This window comes from Haliaeetus albicilla, chromosome 20, assembly GCF_947461875.1.
Source record: "Haliaeetus albicilla chromosome 20, bHalAlb1.1, whole genome shotgun sequence".
NCBI lineage: Eukaryota > Metazoa > Chordata > Aves > Accipitriformes > Accipitridae > Haliaeetus > Haliaeetus albicilla.
The window spans coordinates 8,604,585-8,626,981 of record NC_091502.1 but is presented as its reverse complement, the minus strand read 5'-3'; the positions used below and the strand labels follow the sequence as shown (position 1 = coordinate 8,626,981).

The window sequence follows — 22,397 nt, the reverse complement described above, 5'->3', positions numbered from 1 at the left end:
GGATTGCTGCTACTCCTGCTGTTCTTCAGCTCCCACGTGCACCTTAGCACCCTTGCGTTATGCTGTTGGATCTTTGGAAACTGCCGTTTCCCCTGAAGGTCTCTCTCTACAGCACTGTCTTCACTTCAGCATCTCGGGCCACTTCTGTGTCATCCTCAGCTGTACACGACAGTACATTCGCCAGTGGGTGATGCTGCATTTGGTTAACTAGACTTTACTCTGGTCGCCTTGTTTGTTTTAATACAGACCTAACATTTGAACTACTTAGTACGTTTAGACTTGTTCATTGGTTAGTGGAGAGGACATCAAGCCAGTTTCTGGCTTTCCAGTCTAAAAATACCCCATCTCACCCTCACCGTGTAATAATTCTGTTGTATAATGTAGCATTTTTTCTCTATTTTACAGCAAAGTCTGTGAAATTAAAGGAAGATCTATTATCACATACTTCAGCTGAGTTAAACTATGGGTTGACACATTTTGTCAATGAAATTCGAAGGCCAAATGGAGAGAACTATGCACCTGACAGCATCTATTATCTGTGTCTTGGGATTCAGGAGGTTAGTAGAGGCTGTAGAGATGGGAAGCGGAGCTGCTGATTTGACTGTAACACATTTCAGTGGAAGAATGGAGATAATGTGGATTTATTGGCTAGGAGCTATTCTTAATATGATGGCTGTGATCTGGAACACAGAGAGGGTGCTGTGTAAATCACATTGCAGAAAGCTGTCTGTATAGAAAATGAGTTTGGAGACCCATCCTGAAAACTCAAAATGCAAACTGGTACATTGTAATAATTTTAAGCTTTTAGCTGGGTTAAAGCAAGGAATTTGCAGTCTAAAATTATGTAGTTTTTCCAAATGCTGTGCTTCATTTTGTTTGCTAAATATGGCTTAATGTAAAAACAGAATGAAACAAGGCATGATCTGTAAATGTTTTACTAATTCAGTTACTTAGCATATAGTGGAAACTAGCTATTTGAAGTGTCCTTTTGGGAGAGTCTAGTTTACTGAATGTTGCAGACTGTGGTCAGTCAGGCTTTTTTGAAGAGTGCAGGAAACTCTGCTATATTCTGTCTTAAACACACACCCTGCCCCTGAATTGTAATTACCTGGTATTTCGAAGATAAAGGGAGTCACTTTAGATGTATTGTACGTGAAGGCAATAACATATCACTACATAATTAGAAAAGCTATTCCACAGCTTATCTTTTAAGCAGAGGATGTCTTAATTTTTGGTACATAAGGCAAGTCGTAGGTAAAATAAGCAGTGTTCAGAGCTGAGAACACAGAAAATTTAATTGAAGTTAAAAGGCAATTAAAAAATCCTATGAGTTGGAAAGCAAGCTGTTCACAGGCTTTGCAATCCTGCTTAAACTGTTTCATACTTAAGGCAGAGGACTTAAAAAATTTACTACTTGATACAATCAAAATCTTTTTAAATAAATAGTACCTCCACTAATTTTTCCATATTGCAACTATGCCAAATTAAGGAGTTAGTTGATATCTTTACCTCATGGTTGAAATTTGAGAAGCGAGCAGTCATTGTTTGGCATTTTAGTCAATATTGCTACAAGGCATGTTTCAAATTCAGCTAGCTTTCTGCTTCTGCACTTGCATGATATACTGTCTTTCTGTATCTTTCTGTTGAATTGAACATACTCATATTAAGGTGATAAACAATACAGAGTGAGGCATGTGTTCATAAAATGGAACTCGGCTATCTTTTTCTTCTTTTCACCTTTCACTGTGCCTTTGACTTTGTCTGTTTTGTCTGCTGTGAAACCTAGTTATATGTAAAACTATTTTCTTTTAGCTCATCAGAACCAAAGTTTTTGTGGCACAGCACAATTATCATGAGCCCTAATACACACACACAACACTAGAACGTTAGAGGAACAACTTGTGGTCATTTTACTGTAATTATTGCTTATGCTTAGTGTCCAGTATTTAATTCGGGTGATGTTAACAGCCCCATTTCATTGGCCCGGTTATGCCACTGCTATTCAGACTGGTAGGAAGATGCACCCTATTCTGAGGAGTTTGCATTTCAGAAAGGCAGACAGCAAGTGAGGAACAGAAACATGTAAGCATGTCAGCTGTCAAGGGTTGCAGCCAACATCTGTGTGCTAATGGCAAATTGTATGTATATGGGTATGTGTTAGCCTTCTGAAGAAGCAGGTTTAAACAAGTTAGCAGTACACTAAATGCAGTGTAGTTGTCACAATGTGCAACAACACTCCATTGCTTTCTAGTATTTTCTTAGTCTTTCTTTCCGTCTGACAACCCCAACATGGGTACTCCTGAAAGAGAATAAATTGTCTGCTACTGCTGAAAAGGTACTGGCTCTGTTTAACTTGGAAGGGGCTAAGAGGAGATTAAATGATGCCATTTAAGGATAAAGTTGTGCCAAAGATCATCAATGTTTTGCTAACTTACTCTAAGTTTCTCTTCAAAGGAAGAGAATGTAGAAGCCATAGGTTAGAAAAAGAGCACTTTCCCCCTCCACCAGAATTACTGCACTCACCGTAGCTAAGTACAGGCTCAGGTTGGAGCTTTTCCTCATAGGTGTAATATGTTTTGAGCACAGGGGAAGTGCTCAGGAGTCTTCAAGTCTTCAGTTGTTTGTTTTTTTTTTTTTGACTTTGTAAAATAACTTTATCTTAAAGGAAGCACTTGGAAATCAGCAAGTCTGCTTGCTGGTCCCTGAGTCAAATGGTACATTTTCTCAGTTCAGGTTCATTTGTGGCTGAAATTGTTCTGCCTCCAGCCAGAAATGGTTCAATAATGGTTCTGATAACTCTGAAGTACTGATCCTGAAAATTATCACACTTAAAAGTAGAGGTTGTTGCATGGTCAGGCGTGCATCTGGTGGAGAAGGTTCATTTAGAAGAAGGTGTTAGCCTGCCTCAGTCCCCTGCTTCATCGTGGCCTTTGTTCTTTGTCCAGTACAGATTGAGGGGTTTGGGGTTTGGTTTTTTTTGGGGGGGTGGGGGGGTGTCGTGTAATAGTGGGGTGGTTTGAGCAAAATTCAGGCAGATGGAGCTTGTCAGGTGTTTGTGTGAAAGTGCTGAGGGCAGTGATTCAGCCTGTTCTCCGCTGTGGGACTCGGAGGCATGTCCAGCTCCTTCCCGTTCACTGCGGTTTTGGTAGAGCTCATCTCAGGTGGAAACTAATCCTGCCCCAGCTAGAGTTTGTAGAGTAGCAGAGCACAGCGTTACGGTGTGGAAATGAAGGTTTGCAGAAGCGCATTGGGTATTGTGTAGCAGGGGAGACTGCAACACGACATCATTCTGCTAATGGTCCGGGGTGCATCACAGATTTATACTGGGGGTGTTAGGGTTTAGGCAAACACTTACTCTGAACCAGGAAACAGAAATATTTTTAGTTGAGTTCTCACAGGCTCATGTGGGAATTGGTTTTGAACCAATTTTCAGTCTTATTTCAGCTTCACTGCCAGCGTTCAGTGCAAGTGTTTAATGCAAACCAGAGAAAAAGAAAATTCATGAAGGAAAAATGTGCCAGGGAACAGAGGGGCAAAACCCATGAAACTTATAGTAAGCTCTATTGTCTGGTTTAGAATTGCTTTATGAAATCAAAATTGATACATGTAGAAACAAGCACAATTTGGGGAATGTTGTGCTTTGATGAATTAGTTAAACATATCATATAAAATAGTTGAAGATATGAAAAATGAAAATATTGTGTTGGAGACTTCTAGGAAGTGTATTCATTCATTTTTTTCTTATTATAAAACTAAGTGCAAAGATAAGGAAGTCAAGATACGCTGAACCGCCTAGTATAAATGAGTGTTGTGTTTAATGTTATTTCAAGTATGTGTACAGAAATAGATGCTATTTCCAGAAGTGAGTACATTTTTTGTGTCTGTCACTTTTATTGTATTCACTAATAACAGGCTTGTTCACACAAAGGTAACACTGAAGTGGAAAATTTAAGAAGCCAATCCTCCATTTTTTGGAAATGTCTCCAGAGAGGATAATGTCAAATACTAGTGTAGCCCTCGGCCATTAGTTCTTGGTAAAGGTTCAAAAGAGTTTCTGTCTGTAAGGTCAAGAGTGTTAAGATAATTAGATTACAGAATAGGCAGGTGCCTTGCACCGTCCTATCATTTTTCTTGCACTGCTGCATATCATTACCAGAAATATATGGGGTTTTTTTTTGCTCCCACTTCTGTGTTGAAGATGCTTTTGTCAGTGTCCAGAGTTCACGTTTAAAATGGCAGATTCTTGCTAAATGTTTTTTTTCTTTGAAGACCTAGGTGGATGAAAAGATAAATTAGTTTGGACTTTTTTTGTGGGGTTTTTTTTTTGTTTGTTTAGTTGGTTGGGTTTTTTAAATGACTCCCCATTCACTGATACTATGTTGCATACAGGAAATTTTAGAGAAAAATGTTAAAGGGTTGTAATTAATCTATGATTCATATCCTGTTAGAAATTTACAACATATGTTACATTGGAGGTAACTTTTAACTGCTAAATATTGGAAAAGTGTCATTGCTTTATTTTTAGATACAGTTTTTTTATAAAAGTGCAAGCACGGTACTGAAAAAGAACCCTATAGCACAGTATTTATTCTAATCTGGAATTGTAAATATTGTGTCTCTCTCTTTTCTGTAGTATTTATATGGAAGCAATCGAAAAGACAACATATTTATTGATCCAATCTATCAGACGTTTGAACAGGAATTAAATAAAATCCTTAGAAGTTGGCAACCAAGCATACTTCCAGATGGTAATTTTCTTTTTGTCGTGTATGTTTTTCATCTCTTAATAGTTCTGTACTCTTAAGCATGTAGATATGTGCAAACTTTTTATGCATTGTGATAGTAATTGATTAAAAATCATAAAGGTATCATCTAAGAGTTCAGTTAAGACTGTACCTGTTCTTATTGTCTTGTTTCTAGGTAATCCATGCTGCAAGAGTTGGTTTTGCCACCGCCTGTTAATCTTAAATTGACTGTCCGTTTTTAGGAGGGAAAGTTAGAATAAGCAGCTGCTCTTCGACCTGTACTTTTTACCTGAGCTGAATTTACTTTTTGCGTGTTTTTTTTCCGGATGGGAAGCAGGCAGGCAGGCATTGGGTTATGTATGGGTAGGGCTAATAAGCTATGTATTTTAGTCTTTCTCAGCTGAATTGGGAGGATTCTCTGCTACGGGCCTTCTGCTCAGGAGGATTGTCAGTTCATGGAGAAAACAGGAATTTTCCCCAGCGGATCAGTGTTGGTGCTGAACTGCAGAATCCACTGTTCTTCCATCTTTCTCACAATCCTCTCTTGAGCAAGGGTTTGTCCTTACCAGGCCTTTTCCTCTCTCTTCTTGATACTCGCTTTTCTCTGTATGGCTCTGGAGAGCCTCTGTGTAGGGCCCTTCCTATACCCTGGTATGGTCCAGGAGTGCTTTCCAAATGAAATACCCATTAGTAATAATAAAGAAGGTGGTATAGCTATTTGGATGCCTTGCTTGAGCAGAATAAAATGAACTCCAAAATAATACTTTTTATGAAGGGATTAAGATTAGCCCCTTGAACATTTATTCTTAAGTACTAACATGAGGGAGCTGCATGTAAGCAATGGTGTTGTAATTAAACAGATATGCGTTCTGTGGGAAATGGCCTGTACCGATATTTCCCATTGACTGTCTCTTCCTGAAACAGTGAGTGTCTGTGTCTTTGAGAAGAGGTTTTGGGCATGTGGACATATGCATGTTAGAGGCTTCTGTCATAAGCATTTTGTAAAATTTTACAGTAAAAAAACTTGATTCTTTTGCACCTGGACAGTTTATGGGCTAATCTATTGTATTTTCTCTAATATTCTTTTTCTGAAGGATCAATATTCTCTCGAGTTGAAGAAGATTACCTTTGGAGGATTAAACAGCTAGGATCACATTCACCGGTTGCTCTTCTGAATACTCTGTTCTACTTTAACACTAAATATTTTGGCCTGAAAACAGTGGAGCAGCACTTAAGACTTTCTTTTGGCACTGTTTTTAGACAGTGGAAGAAAAATCCTCTAACGATGGAAAGCAAAGCTTGTCTTCGATATCAGGTGTCTTCCCTGTGCAGAGCTGATAGTGAAGGTATTATGGCAGTTCCAAAATAAGTATTGGAGGGGCATCCACATTGCACTCCTCCGAGGGACAGCTGGGCACCTTGCCAAGAGCTGGAGGTCTGCCTTTGCATAAAGTTTAGCAGCTCTCGGCTCCTGGATCTTTAATCAGAGCGTGTGGTCAGTGGAGACTGCAGGGTCTCTGCCTTAAATGATCCCTTTTGTTGTCCCACAAGTGGGGTTCGATACTCGGTATGCAATAAGCCAATCTTACGCTCAGAGCCAAGATATTTATTTATTTCATGTTTGTGCAAAGACAGGTGCTAGGTGATGATTCCACAAAGCTTCCACCACACCGAAGAACTACAATGTATTTATCTTGTTACATGATTTGTAAAAACCCACCTAAATTTACGTTCATTGGTTGGTAATCACCATCTCAGCTACTATTGGTTAGTTATATTCAAATTAGCCCCACTTGCTATGTCAACTGGCGAGCATGCTCCTTGCAGGTGTGGAGGGGCAAGTCTTTCCAGTCTTGAATTGAGTCGGAGGTCATGATCTCCCCCTGCTGCCTTTACATTTCCCCCAGGTCATGCTTCTTTGGCAATCACCCAGCCTTTGGTGCCTTCTGGAGCAGAATGTTTCCTTTTTATCAGTCTTTAGTTCCTTCTTCAAGGGTATAGTCATTAGCAAAACATTCATCTTTTGTACAAAGTAACCAGGCCTACACTATGAAGCTACTGATGAATGGTCATCCTAAATCAAGCAGTGTCACTATGACCTAGGCATTAACCAACATATGGCTTTACTTAATCTGTATTTTGGCTAAAGTGGGATTGCAAAGTCGTCAGACAACTGCATTTCTGTATAAAATAGTCTTAATGCTAAACTATATCAATTACCCAGACTATACTTTGAGCCCACTGGTCTCCACGCGAAATGCTGTGACTTTGTCATGGCTGTGGGTTGCATTTCCAGTTTGCAGATATGCGTAGTTGTGGTGACCGCATTGTGGTACTTGGTGGGCTACCCACTCTGGGAAGTTTACTGAAAAATGTAAAATAACTTCAAGTTATAGCTTAGATGTTGTTGATTTTCTTCTTAAAGATAAAATTACTACTGGAAAAAGGAAACATGAAGATGATGAACCAGTATTTGAACAAATTGAAAACACATCTGATCCAGCTAGATGCCCTGTGAAAATGTTTGAATGCTATCTGTCTAAAAGGTAAGTATAATACGGGGTAATACAGAAGTGGTCTAGAGTAGACCAGGTACAAAAGGGAAATGTTTTGATGCAACATGAAATACAGTCAAGCAAAGGGAATGGATTGAGATCTGAAGAATATCTAAATGAAAACATTGAAATCTTCCGTTCTGTATCTGGACAAGACGTGCAGAAAGTGTGGGAGCAGGAGAGTCCTTCAGTGTTAATTGTGAAGGACTCCATCTGGGAATGACAGTATGATTCAGTTTTCTTACCTGGAAAATACCAAGTATCTCTGCAGAGAATTACCAGCAAGGGATCTGGTAGGTTTTGCTACTGAGGGTTTCATTTGTGAGGTCCCTCTCCCTTCAGTAAGAATTGGATTGAGACAATGGATTTGCTTCATGTTAAGTCATCAGGAATCTGAAATGTGGATACTTTCGAGATACCTAGTTTGAAAGCATGTTTCAAATATTTTGTAGTAGAAAAAAAAATACTGCTGACAGTAACCCAGCATTTAGAAATAGCTTGTTTCCTTCCAATCTGCAGAGATATTAATACATTAAAATGAAAAGCTTATGCAACTGTTAAAAAAATTAATTTAGCAGCTAAGTGTTTTGGAAGTGCGTGAAAACAGGTTTTTGTGGGAAATACTTTAATCAGAACAGCCATTCGAGTGCTGATTTTAAGGTAGATTTTATGTAACTCTAAGTGAAATATAGGGAAGTGATGCTAAAGAAATAAAATTACATTGTATCTACAACACATTAAATCAAATGAAGTGTGAGACCAAACGTGTTAGGAAACAGCATCTTAACTCTTAAAGGTGAAGAAAGAGCTTATGCACAACGTAGGCAGAAGTGCAAATATGTGATGTTACAGGAAGATACAACTAAAGAGTAACTTGTGGTCTGTTAATGCAAGCACCTGTTTTTCATAAATTCAGTTAATTCTGATTGTTGCAGCGGGGGGGGGGGGGTTTGCCTTCACACTATCTACTGTCATGGTTTGGAGAGAGTGTATTGTTAAAAAGTTGAAGCTGGACTTTTGAACTGAGTTACACAGCCAGTGGGGGGGGAGAGAATGAATATTTTCTTTATCTGTAGAAACATCTCAACTTTGGGGAAAAGAATGCACTTAACCCCATTTGGAGCATTGTTTATGGTGTGGTTTCAAGTCCTGCTGTCTTACAGATACTGGTCAGGGTTGCTAACTAGAGCAGCAGGCTGCTTCTCCTGGTTCCACTCCTAATAATATATTCCTTGTGTCTTTGATGAAATAATTTTAATAAAATATTTAACACTTTAAAAGCTATTGTAAAATTTAAGGTAATTTTGTAATTTAAGGTAATATTGTAAAACTATTGGAAAATTTAAGGTCATGCCAGCTGTTTGAAATATACTTGGCAATCAGTGCTGTCGTGGTTTAACCCCAGCCAGCAACTAAGCACCACGCAGCTGCTCACTCACTTCCCCCCCCACCCAGTGGGATGGGGGAGAAAATTGGGAAAAGAAGTAGAACTCGTAGGTTGAGATAAGAACGGTTTAACAGAACAGAAAAAAAGAAGCTAATAATGATAACACTAATAAAATGACAACAGTAATAATAAAAGGATTGGAATGTTCAAGTGATGCACAATGTAATTGCCCCCCGCTGCCCCACCCCCCTGGCTGATTGATGCCCAGTTAGTCCCCAAGCGGCAATCCCCCCACCCCCACTCCCGCCAGTTTATATACTGGGCATGACATCACATGGTATGGAATATCCCTTTGGCCAGTTTGGGTCAGCTGCCCTGGCTGTGTCCCCTCCCAACTTCTTGTGCCCCTCCAGCCTTCTTGCTGGCTGGGCATGGGAAGCTGAAAAATCCTCCACTTTAGACTAAACATTACTTAGCAACAACTGAAAACACCAGTGTTATCAACATTCTTCTCATACCTAGCTCAAAAACATAGCACTGTACCAGCTACTAGGAAGAAAATTAACTCTATCCCAGCTGAAACCAGGACAGTGGACAGTTGCAGCTGAAATTTCAGGATCCTCTCATTCACAGCGATGAACACTGTATCGTTGCTTGTTCCTATAAAAATACTGGCTTATCAAGAAAGTAGAAAGGCGTTTTAAATATTTAAATTATTAGAATATTTTAAATAATCATATTTCACTTCTTATCTGACTCTTAATCTGATTTATGTGAGAGCAGAACAAGCCAACATGCACCCCAGCAGGTGAAGAGCTACACCTGAAATCTTATCGGCCAGTTTGGGAAGATGAGCTGGTAAAAAATTCTTACTTTTACCAAAGAAACATGAAATAAAGTTGACTCCTGAAGTCTGCAATATTTATGAAGGAGGGAGCATGAGTGAGCACATCCAGAACTGAAAATTATTTTCCGAGACTTGCCTAAATGGACAAAATGCTAGAATTTCCTTAAAGGGGTCTTCTCTAGTGGCTTAGAGGATGTGTCTGAGCCAGATCAAACTCCAAAGTACATTGGGTCAGGAATTAAGGGATTTTAAGACTTACAATGACCAACCTTTTAAGTAAAATAGGAGGAGGAGGGATTTTAGCTTCTTGTTGTATTTCTGGGCATCTCTCAGAACTACCATCCTTGATTTTCAAGGGAGCCCCAGGCTCTACATTCAGAGATAGCTGCGTCAGGCAGTGGTGCAAGCAATTACTGATGTCAGTGTTGGGCCTTTTTGCACATCTGTCAGTCAGGGGCTCCTAAAGAGGTAGAAAGTACTTTCTGGTTTAGCAAGTCCTGGATCTGCAAATTTTTGAAACCTGGGAGACTCTATGGTCTCCTGTATGCTTGCTAAGCCCCAGGCGTCTGCTTTTGGCTGCTGGGAGGATGTGGGACTGCTGGGCTTGGGCCAGACCTGGCACGGCTCCTTCTATGAACAGGACCGCGTTTCCCCATGTTAATTTTTTTTTTTTGGTAACTTGCCCAGGTACAGTAAGAGTTCCATTTGTGCAGGGTGTTGGAACTGCTAACGTACTGTTTTGTCCTGTGCGGCTGTTTTTCTAACAGCCTGTTTTTTCCCCCTTGTAGCCCACAGAATCTGAATCAGAGGACGGACATGTTCTATCTGCAACCAGAGTGCTCTGTCTCCACGGAGAGTCCCATCTGGTACACTGCTACTTCACTGGACCGCAGCACTTTGGAAAATATGCTCGTACGGGTTCTTTTAGTAAAAGATATTTATGATAAAGACAATTATGAACTGGATGAAGACATAGATTAAAACAAACTTCCAAAAACCATCAAGAAAACAAACAGCATTAGATATAGTCATGCTGCTAGACCTTTACTATGGAAAACATTTCAAGTTTACCCTTTGTTTTATGAGTTTTGTAGCAGTGTGTACCCTCACCTGGGTATTACCATGTAAATAGTCTGTGAGTGAAAGTTTCCATTATTCTGCGTAGTGGTTTTAGGATCCATAACAAACACATTTCAGATTTTTTTTTTATTATTTATTTGGTTAGGTATGTTTGTAACTTTTTACATTGCAAAATATGAATGAGAATGTGCCATGTGTAATTTTTTTTTTTCCCTTGTAGTAAAAGACATCCATATTGCACAATTCTGCTGTTGGAAGCTCCCTTGAAAGGAGGCTCTTTTAATGGGTTCTTAAACCGGATGGTTGTGTATGGGTAGCACTACTAAAGTTTAGAACTTGCTGTGTCTTTCAGACTTTTTAAATAAATTGTAAACTAATAGGTTTTTTACTTTTTAGTTACTGAAGCCTTATAAGGTTATGTAGAGAGATTCCATCTTATGTACCAAAAATAGACAAAAGAGAATGCTGTCAATATTGGTGTACTGTAATGTGAATCTATTCTGGTGAAAACATTTTTTTGTTGCCCTTATTAAAACCTTAGTGTCCTTTCCTTATTTGTGACTCTCTCTCAATTGCCCGTACAAATAAAAAAAAAAAAAAATATATATAAAAATAAATGAATATAAGCTGAAAGCATGCGGTCATCAAGACATGTATTTTGTAAAAAAGAAAACCAAAAACCCCTCAAAAAAAAAAAGGGAAAAAAAGAAAAAGAGAAAAGAAATGTCTGATGACAATGCTGTATAATTCTTTTCCATCTTTACTTTTGTGACCATAAATGCCGGTACCTCATATTACTGTAAATCTGTCCTTTGTAGCCTTAGAAAAAGGGATTTTATGCTGTATTACATAAAGTAATACAGTATGCTAAATTTTTAACTTTTGTTTGTCCTTGCGTTGCTGTATTTAAATACAGTCAATACTTGACTATGGGTGGGAAAATTCTTTTAACTAATGCCTCCGTTCAAAAGCCATATGAGATGTGAAGTTGCAGAAAGTTGAAAGATAATTTTTTTGAAGAAAAGTCCTTTCATTTGTTCTATATCCTTTCATTGTGCTTACTTTGTATAAGGAGTCTGATTTCCAGGTGTAGGTTTAGCTGCTTAAGTTTTGTTACTTGCTCTTGTTTAATTGATGCGAGCAATATGGTGGTTCATGCAAAGGTTTTGCTATTGTACTGAAAAAAAATGTAGTAGAATATTCTGCTATAAAGTAGTCATAAGTTTGGCTCTCCTAAATGACGTTAAGCATCTGTTGAGAGGAATCATCTGCTAAAGGGGAAATTTTCTATGTGTATATATTTCCACCTGAGGATTTACTTCTTGCAAGGGCTGCATGGCTTTTTGATTTTCCTTAGCTTAAAAGAATGCACATAGGGTTGCATCTTTCTATATAGAGAAATAAAGCTTCAGTTGCTTTGTTTTGTTAAGCAAGTTTATTTAAATTTCTGCTGTTCTCCTGTGTCCATGAGTATGTATTAACTTTAGATATACCACTGTTTCAAAAGTAGATGGAGATGTACATGTTTAATTTTTCTTTTTTTTCTGGTGTCTCTACCCTTCCTGTGAAATCAAGAAATACTACACAGCACCAGTGAGTAGATAACTAACAGCTTCAATGCTCTTTTGCTTTTGTGAGTGAATATGTAAGAGCTTAGTTCATTAACGCTTGATTTTTTTATTTATTTTTTTTTTTCAAGCAACAGCCATAATATGTGCCCATGATACATAGAAGTGATGAAATCAGGAATTGTAATCATGGTTTTGTTCTGGTCTCTCCAGTTGAACACCTGACTTGACTATAAGTTAAATTTCACATATGGGAATCATCATTACTAATTACCTGCCTAAAATGCATCATGTGCTTAACTTGAAATATTTCATTTAAACATAACATTTAAGTGTTTTGATAAATAGCAATAAGGATCACTCGCAGCCCCTTCTCTATAGTTTGGACTTCAAGTACTTCAGCAAGGGCTTCAATCACTCCCTGATTATGACAGTGTTTAACCACAAACACACTTCTGTAAAACTACAAACTTTTAACATGAAGCTTAAAGTACCCTAAATCAGGACTAAAGTTAACTATGTGTTGAGTGTTTTGTCTTAAACAGAGTTTAAATTCTTGTTCTCAAAATCAGATTCCAGCTATTTCTTGAATAATAAGGTCAGTTTTTAATATGGCATGTTGAACAACAGACATGTGTTTTCAATGTCATTAGAAAATAATTAATGCTTCCTAAAGTTTATCAGAAATCACATTATCATAAATTCCTCCCATTTTCTACCCAAGATTCACCTTCCATCAGTAAAAATATTCAAGTTAGGTTTTGAAATAGAAGTTGTTACATATAGATCCATGTTGGAAATACAAAGATGGTTGTCAAGGAAATAACTTTTATTCCAGAAGATGGAGCTATTCCATCATTAGCAATAATGTTTTTCAAGTGGTTTGCGTGTTCAGATCAAACATTGTAAACTGCTGAGATACTGCATTTAAGAATGCATCATGGTTCAGTGCATTTTATTCCTAAATTTGAATGATGATGCAAAATGCAATAAAAGGCCTTAGTTTCTGAAAAAATAAAGACGTGCAATTGTATGATAATTAGGACTTCAGGGCAAATACATTTTCTTTTTCTTTGTAAGAACTGTCAGCAGCTGGACTAGAATCAGGTTGGCATCAGGTAGTTACCTGCAGGTTGCTGTGCAGGAAGACATACGATTCCCTCTCCTACACAGAGCTTCCAAGTTAATGACACACATTGGGAACCTGCCCTCCAGGTTCACACAGCTTAAGATGGTGTGAAGTGGCAACCTGGCTGTTCTGGCCATCCCTGTGAGCTCTGGCACAACTGCCTTGAGAAATGCAGCGTGGGGACTATACTGCTCTGTCCGCACGGAGCCCTGCAGGTGGTGCTGGCAATGCAGTCCAGTCCAGGCAGGATTTTCCCAACGTCTCAAGTCGTGCCAGCGTGTGCTCTGCATCTCCTCAGTTTGAGATCTAGTTTTGAACCATTCACAGGTGAAGTAGTAGCCTTAAGATACTAAGGAAATTAGATGGCAGCAGCAGTAGGCAAATTACATAGAAAATATGGTTCAGTGTGAGAAATAGAGAAAAATTAATGCAGTTTTCAGAAAAAGGAATTTGCTTTGTTAGTCATCTTTTTTTTAATAAATAATTGTGTGTAGTCATTGAGGAAGGTGCAGCTTTTTATAATTACTGAACAAAGCATAAATTATGACATTAATTTTGATTGAACAAAAGGTTGTGGTTGTGGAGTAAATTCAATGTGTACAATATTAATTATCTTTAAATTGTTCACTGTGACTCCAAGGCAGCAAAATTTGTTTTCTTAGTATCTATGACTCTGTCCTGTGAGAGGCTGTGTGAATAGGTGGGGAAAACAGGAGAGACAGCCCATAAACCTTGCAGTCCCAAAAGGAGCAGGTGTGTGGGATGAAGAGAAAAGGCATGAGTGGTGGCAGGCACTTGCCCCATTTCCACTTTCGCTGACGTTTTTTACTATATAGAAGGGTTTTTTTCTGCTGCACTTTCCCATTTTTGTCTGTTACTGTTAGGAACGGCAGATATTTTAATTTCCATTTTTGTAAACGTTCACTTTTCAGTTTGTTACACTAATGTTGTGCATTATGTGATAATGTGTTATGTGTAGGAGCGAGTATGATGCAGAGTAAGTGGAGTGGGAGCTTTTGGATTCCTCTTGCCCCGAGGACCGTGGGGACTCTCAATGAAACTGAAATTCAAAGCGTTTAGGGCCAAGAAGTTATTGAGGTTTAAGAGAGTGTTCGATCATCATACGTGAAACAAGAGTCTCTGGGTTATAACGGCAAATGCTAACGACGTCTTGGAAGCACTGAAGTTTGAGTTACCCTTTGTTTAAAGTTAGAGCGAAGCCTTAGGGTTTGTATGTGTCCCTTGAGGGGTGTTGTGGCTGCAGCGCAGGACACGCTGTCCCCAGGGGCTTCGCTAAGTGTGGCAATTTCCAGTTTCTCAAGTGAGAAATAAAATCTTTCCTCTGGCAGCTTTTTAATTTGAAATGTCAAAACCTGAAAGCCTCAGCACATGAGCCACAGCATGGACGCTTGAAACCAGCGTGTAATGGGGCACGTGCTTCAAAACCTCAGCTGGCGTTAGTGTCTGTAATGCTAATTAGCCATCTCTTCGGGCACCCAGGAGCACAGCAGGCATCTCGCAGATGCACAAAGACGACGTGGGGGTTCGCGCCCGCTCGTCGCGCGGCTCCGGTGGGAGCTGGCAGGCCCTGGCGAGCGGCCCTGCCTTGGCAGGCCCCCAGGTGTCCGCGGGCGCTGGCGGGCAGCGCTCCCCCTCTCCTGCCCGCAGGCAGGGCAGGACCCGCGGCACGCGTGGGGACGTCTCTGGTGCGCTCTCCTTCGCTACCGGGGAGCTGCCGGTCGCTTTGGGGTTTCTTGCTGTGGGTCTGGGGTGGAAAACGTGTGACTGCAACATGAGCCACGTTCATGATTGGGTGCGAAATAAGTCTTGGGCAGGGAAGGAGCTGAAATGATAATTTCTCCTTATCCCTTAATAAGGCATAATTGCACCTTAATGTTACCTTTACAAAAGCCTCCCCTCTCCTAGCCCACTTCTCCCAGGCAAAACACCAGAAGGGATCTGAGGGAGACACTGGGGTGGTAAAGAGCTTCGGGGGCCGGAGAGATGTGATGGTGACTAGACAGGCTGGTATTTGGTATTGGCAACGGCAGTGAGCAAATGCGTGAGGAGAAGGGACAGAAAAGATTGATTGTATCCATTTTGAACAACTAACGGGGATTAGGAGTGCAGATTTAATTTATACTCTCTGATAATCTCTTCCAAGCTCCTGTCACCTGTTCAACTTCCCGCATATTGAAGGATTTCACCCAGCGACTGCTGTATGCTGTCAGTGGATGTGGAAATGAGGTATATATTTAAAAGGGCTTAGTCCATCTAGCTGTGTTTTCAGGGTATCGGTATGTTGGTGTTTCCAAATACATATATTTGGGAAATATTTCCTCATCCAAGAGCTAGTTGTCTTTATGGAGTGAAGCCACTGATGCAGCAGTCATGGCACGTTTGTAAGTGCGTGATGTGAGTAGGGAAGGATGCAGTTAAATCACTGTATTGTGACCCAGGTACCAGTAACGATGAGGCATGACAGCACTTCAACTAATTGTTTAATCAAATGTGTTTCTACCTCCAGTGTCTTTTTGTTGTTGTTTTCTTTTTTGTGGAATGAAAGGAGAAAAATCTCTGACGATGGCGGAGTCCTTGGAAAAATCCTTCAAGGACACCGTCGGTTGTTTCCTCTGTTGCTGGCAGGAGGATGAGAGAGCTGGCTACGGGTGAGGAGCCACTGGGTAGCCCACTTGTTTGTCATAGCTGGGAAAAGCTGCCCAGACTCTGTTGCTCCTCTCATGAAGGATGGTTTTACCCAGGCAAACCAGTGCTGGTGGCAGTCCTGGAAGCACTTCTGAGCAGAACAGCTTCTGCAGATGTTCACAAAAAGCAAACAGAGAAAGAAAATGAGAAGATCAAGCTCGACTTTGGGTTCTTGTTCAAGTAATTTTTCAAGCCTCAGGGATGTGAGTATGAACGGCACTCTAACGTGATCTGAGTTTTGCTTTCTCTGCGATGTTGCATTTCTCAGAGAGATGGCATGTGGCCCTTGGTGAAGGCCATTTCTCACTGCCACCCTGCCTTGGGGCAGGGGGCAATGCAAAAGCAGCAGCAAAGTTGCTATCTTCCTTCCCGACATGAGGTGCCGAAAGCTTCGCAGAATTGTTCCCCAATTTTAAATCTTTATTGTACTGGTTTTACCTGCCTCGACCCAAAATGGTGAGAGTTTTGGCAGAAGGGCAGATACTGAAAACATGTGTCGTTCTGTTGCCTGGTGCTTACAGCTGTGCAGGAGGTGAAAGCTTTGGAAAGCAAGGCCTGCTGGTGCCGAGCAAGGGATCTGGCAGTTTGGACTTTGGAGGTCTGGGAGGACCAAAACCTAGCATTAAACCAGCACCTTCAAGCTGCGGCTGTTTCCTGAGTTTGTACTCTTGGGGAAAAAAAAAAAAAAAAAAGGAGGAAAAAAAAAAAAGAGCTCTGGTGGCTGGTTCCTCCCAAACACAAGCAGGCTGTTTTGGTTTCTCTCAGAAGAACTCCTCAAGGATGGGTCTTCTCCCCAGTACAAGGAGAATTAGGTTTATTAGCATCTTCTTCCTTTCTTTAGATATTTATTGATTTATTTATTTAAATAATTGTACCTGGTTCACAGTCACAGGGGAGTGAAGTGTTCAAAGCATTAGTGGGTTGTGTCATTCAATGCACTTAGATATTTGTAAGTCCTTCCCCCCCCCCCAACATTCTGGTTCATAAAACATGAAACCTCTGTGTCCTTTCTGGGAAATGAACAGGAACATCCTTGCATCTGTGTAATTTAAGCTAAGTTGCTGACGTTTCATTTGTGCCAAACCACTAAAAGTGCTTTACTGGTTTAATATATGAAATATTATTGTATTTCTTAGTATGTTTGCTAAGCAGTATGCTTCCTCCAGTCATGAAGATGATTTCTGCATTCTGTATGTTTTGTGCAAGGCAATATAAGTATAGTATTTGGATTTCCAGTCTTCAATTAATTTTTTTTTTAAATACTCTACTTGGAAGTAAAGAGGAAGCTTTTCAACTTAGGATAAAGCTGTGTCACTAAGGCAAAGGAAGGGGCCCACCATCATTGCAAAATCATCAGCCTTGGTATCTCTGGAAAAAAATAATCCCAAAAGTCTCCTCTCTTCATTACATCTAAAAACATTTTCTATTTGCTTTTTCTCTAGCCCCAGACATGGCATCCACATTAGCACGTAACAACTCTATGGTGGTAATCAAAAGAATAAATATCAAAAGATTTCCATTAACTTAAGAAATAAAGCTTCTCCCCTCCCCCCGCGAGTTACAGCTGTATCGGTGACCTTACCGAGATTAAAGGTGAAAGTTTTAAAAAAAATAATTAAATTTAAAAAAAGACAAGTTTTGAAAGAGAATGGGAGGAAGAGCAGTGTTTCATGGGCTTAATGTCAGCTGAGGGAACTGAAAAGGAAATAATTTGAATTCTCTGCCAGCATGTCCATTCAGTTCGGGTTGGTTGGACGATAGGAGACCAGGCATCTTTTCCAATGTACAGGCTTGTTCATATACGTGCTCTTGTATCTTCGATAGCTCCTGTAGCCAATGTACTTGAAGTGATATACTTCAAAGAAGCATCTATAGTCTGCACTGTAGATTTATATATGTATGACTGTTCATCCAGAGAGGCGACCACATTACACTGAAGCAGTTATCTCTCCTGACCTTCAGGCAAAAAGTATTTCTTATAATAAAAACCCACCTCATCCCCAGAGGCAATGTCCAAAGTGTATTTTCATATGTTTTAAAAAAGTGTGCTCACCCCCAAGGGAGGACATTCTTGTCTGTGTCGTTGGTGTCTCATCACGAAATAATGTGATTTCTCCTCCAGCTTCAACTGGAGAATCCCACAAAGGAAGAGAGGAGGTGGTTCAGTGCAGCAAGTAACTCCTTGCATCAACTAAATCCCCAGAACCACAGGCAATAGCTTAGGTGAGTTAAGTTTCAGTACATTGCCAGAGTAAGAGAGAATCCTATAAAATTCCTTGGTAGCTCTGCAGTCAGTTTAACAAGGGACCAGTCTTTTTGCTGCAATTATTGAACTTTCTAAGGATCAGAGCCTAGCAAAGAAGTGAAAAGGATTTTCTGGGAGAAACACTGAACGGTTTAGACTGTTTAAGCTCAGTAGGGAGGAAGTGAATAACAAGGGATGTTACTATGAACTGTCAAGAAAAAGAATTCAAAATTAACAAGAAAGAGTAATGTCCCCTTCACAGCGTGTTTTGGTACTCCACGGAAACCCAGTGGAATGTGATCTCTGGGGGGAGCAGCGCGAAGTCTTCTAGGCAAGGGTGGATGTGGTTTTGCATCAGGAAGGCAATTACAGAAACAGTGTTTAAGGGGGGTATTTTTTTTTTTCCCCTAAATGCAAAAAAGTGAAACCTCTCCCCTGTTCTTTTAAGCAAGTATCCGAGCTCCTTCTACTCCTCCAGCAGCACCCTGGGACAGATTTCTGCAGTGCGGGGAGAAACAGGTGAGCAAAAGGGCCTCAGAGAAACAAGACCATCTACAAGTTGTTCTGTGCTCTGCCTTCCCAAAGGCACAGCCATTCCCAGCACAGGGAAGGAGGTTCCTGAGTCAAGGGGGAGCTGTCTCGTGCTGCTGTCATCTTCTGAGATGAGAGTTACCGGGAGGAAAGATTCCTTGCTGCCACAGGCATCCTGGCTGCCACCATGGACTAGATGTGCACCGATGGGGACTGCGTTTGGTCTGGTGGAGGGGGCTGGGAGCAGAGGCACTGTGCTAGTGGACATGTTGGAGGTGTCTGTCCTGGGAAACGTCTGTCCAGCCCACTCTCATGTTCGCTCTTGTGTTTGGCTCCTCCTGTCCGTTAGTTCCTTCTCATTAATGGAGTAATTCCCATGTCCTGCTGGAAGAGGTCCCTGCTCGCAAGGGGCGAAGCAGTGGCAGCTCCACCCTGGTGCTGCAGGGTGACCATGGTACCCTGCCTGCCGAGTTCCCATGGTAGAAGCAACCACCAAGAGCCTTGCCTCATCGCAAATCTTGCAGGGCTTGTGGTGGGAATCATGTGAGCCCCCAGGGCTGGGAGGGTGAGTGGTGTGAGACCTTCTTCCAAAATCCCTGGGGGTACCTTTGGGCACTAGTCCAGACTTACGTCAAGATGCCCCAGATGTTAATGGATCATTCGGGTTGGGAGCTGAAGGCAGCGAGCTATAGCATAGATGCGTTGCCCTCCTATATGTATCAATTGCAGAAAGTGATAGGCCTTAACTTGGCAGTCCTGGGACTTATTGGCCCTGGCAGGGTTTTGATGTTTTGTGACAGTAGAGCCTGGAGGCATATCCATCCAGAACCTGCTGTGATTTCTCACTCACATCATGGTGCACATTTAGAGTTGTAGAGCAAAATAATAAAAGCAAAATGTTTTTATGAATGTCTCCTGCAATGAGTAGCCACATGCACCAGCTGTGTCTGAGAACTCCTCTTCTGGTGCTTACATCTCCCACAGAAGCCTGCCAGCTCCCCTAAGCGCGGTGTTCCTGGCAGACCCTAGGATTGCATGTGAGGAACAGGGAATTTGACGTAAGCTGGCTCATTTGAATGCAGCTCTGGAAGCTCTGCTACAACCTATTTTTGTGTGATTCTCAACTTCTGTGGGAAATTGGCATTCAACTTCCCAAACTGTATCGTACAGAAAATGCAAGTACCAAGGAGAGTGCTAGGAATCCTTTAAGGGCTTGGGCTGCTTTTTCTTTGAAGGGATTTTGAAGATGAGCATTTATAGCCCATCATTTCTAGTTCATGACAATTACTTTGCTGCACTGTTGCTAGAGGAATCAATAGATCCAAGCTTCTTGTTTCAGGAAGGTAACTAACACAGTAGCGAAGGCATTTGAAACAGCTTTACTGGCTCTGCAAATTGAGATCATGACTATAAGAAGTCATGGTTTGGACTCTATAAAAGGTCTCTTCCTCTGTCTGTGGTTAAGAAAGGCAATACAAAAATTGCCAGGGTCAAAAGGGAGGGCCTACCCCAGGATGCCCAGCAGGGTACCAGACTAATTGGGTCCTATTCAAGAAAATCCAATGTTGTCATCAGCACAATATTTCAACTTCTGAGAAGAACCTTTCTTTGGTACAGGAAGGGACATCAAGCACAGGAAACTAATCATTTAATGAATCATTTTCAGCCCATGAGCAACTGGGTTTGGTTACACAGAGACCCTGAGTGAAAGCTGATTTCCTGCAGCATACCAGGTGATAAACATCATTGTGAGGGTGTAGTATCTCACCCAATGGCAGACACACATGTGTGTGCATTTGCCAGCAGAGTCTTGCTAAGACTGATTTCCTCAGAAGGAAGCTTCTGTGGTCAGAGCAAGGAATATGTGGCAGGAGGCCACATCAGAAACGGTTACACCTCTTGGCATTTCTCTGGCCAGCACACAGCAGATCTTTCAGGTGGAGAACTTTGGCTGTTTTGTCTGCCTCAAGGGTCAAAGCTTGTTGAACATAGCCATGACTGGTATTTTGTCCCCTGCATGCTTCTGGAGATGTTCTGCTGCCCGCCAGGCCACCCAAACTCCCCACCTCCTCCTCTTCAATAGAAGCCAGAGGTGCTGCTGTCTTGCAGCAGTTTATCTTAAACTATACCTCTAGCAGGGATAAGAGGCAGCAGATTTCTTTAGCTGATGTGTGGCATTGGTTAAAAAATAATCATGTTTATGATGTTTTTAGAAGGCAGCCCTTAGGCTCATCCCAAACTGAGGTATGTCTTATGTGAATAGGATGGAGCCTGGCTAAGGAGTGCTGATCTTGAAAGAGGAACTCTTTTCTTTTTTCCCCTGCAGATGATTTGTGACATCATGGAAAAAAAAAAGTTGTTCTACATCAGCTGCTTGATGTTTGATGCATGAAGCTCAGAGGGAAGTACAAGTGCATCCTTCATCAAGTGAGGAATCTCATTTTAGAGTTGTTTCCATGGTAGTTTAAGCCAGTATGTGTACGTCACTTCCTGGAACTGTGCTGGTCAGAAATAGCCTCTGTGAGAAGGCATCTATGTGACTTTTCAGTGGTGTGAACCCAATAGCCAACAAACCAAAGAAATACCTAAAATTTTCTAAATTGTTACGCAACTGATAGAAGGCTTATGGACTTTGTATGTGAAACCATTACTGAATGTAACACATAAGTGGTGGCCACAACAGGGAAGAAAGCACAGGTTTCCCCTCCTTTATGTTACTGCTTTGACCCCCAATTACGCTGATTTTACACTTTCTCTATCTGTCCTAGAGACTCTTTGCCTGTTCTATGCCAAAACATTACAGCTTTGGCAGATTTTGGGTGGAGTCCAGTCTGCTGAAGAAGGTCCATCCTTGCAGCAGACCCACATGGCCTGAGAGTGAATTGTCTGGCTGGTGACTACCACCCGAACTGAGGTGCACCTGGACATGCCCTTTAGGACTAGATCAGTTGCCAACTGGTGCATCAAGGGGTTTTGCCACCGACTTTACTGCATGGCATAACCCTGGGTGGCCAAAGTGGAAAGGAGGTAGGACAGAAACCCTCAGCAGCTTTTCCAGGCCAACGTCACTGCTGCAGAGCAGGGAACTGAGCATGTTTTGTCAACTCAAGACTTTGCCCTGAGCTTATGGAGAAAAGGGGTCTATCAAGCAGTTGCTAGCCAAAACTATTTTGCTAAATAGTCTTCCCTTTCATGACTGCCTGGCAGTTTTCAGGGCTGCTACAGTTAACATTGCACGTGTTCTTCCAGGCATGTGAAATTCCTCTAAACTTGCCCAGACCCACCTGCCAAACCCACCCATCAAACCACAAGGCTTTCTCCACCAAGTCAGTGATTTTGAGAGTTGCCATGTTATTCAGCATGTTGCTACGAGCGTAGGACACCACCAAACAGATTCTCCTGGGGGCCAAACCCCACACCACCCACCCACCCCCTAGCTTCATCATGGTGGGTTTGTACAGGCTAATACTTCTGCTAGTGGTAATATTGCAAGAGACAACCCTCCTTTGGCCCTGATAGTGAGACCCATGAACACTGGGAGTATAAAACAGGTCCCTCCCTTCTGCTAGTTACCAAATGTATGATACAAGCACTGGAAACCTGG

At 41.2% G+C, this 22,397-nt stretch overlaps 1 protein-coding gene and 1 long non-coding RNA gene across 17 annotated transcripts in view; both read left to right on the top strand.

Annotated features, from left to right (window-relative positions):
- Positions 1–11,168, top strand: part of ZMYM2 (zinc finger MYM-type containing 2) — a 97,088-nt gene extending 85,920 nt beyond the window's left edge. For 15 of the 16 annotated variants that reach the window (XM_069808202.1, XM_069808204.1, XM_069808198.1 and 12 more), the window contains 5 exons: positions 406–557; positions 4,634–4,748; positions 5,840–6,091; positions 7,171–7,291; positions 10,323–11,168. In XM_069808202.1, coding sequence (XP_069664303.1) covers positions 406–557; positions 4,634–4,748; positions 5,840–6,091; positions 7,171–7,291; positions 10,323–10,515 — 833 coding nt within the window. In that variant the 3' untranslated portion in view covers positions 10,516–11,168. Of the gene's footprint in view, positions 1–405; positions 558–4,633; positions 4,749–5,839; positions 6,092–7,170; positions 7,292–10,322 lie in introns of those variants that run through there. The other variant, XR_011328967.1, reaches the window with a different exon arrangement.
- Positions 11,169–15,110: 3,942 nt separating this feature from the next.
- On the top strand, positions 15,111–21,659 carry LOC138690114 (uncharacterized). The gene is made up of 4 exons (XR_011328912.1): positions 15,111–15,558; positions 18,140–18,240; positions 18,711–18,781; positions 21,120–21,659. It is a non-coding gene; the product is annotated as an uncharacterized lncRNA (long non-coding RNA).
- Positions 21,660–22,397: the final 738 nt, after the last annotated feature.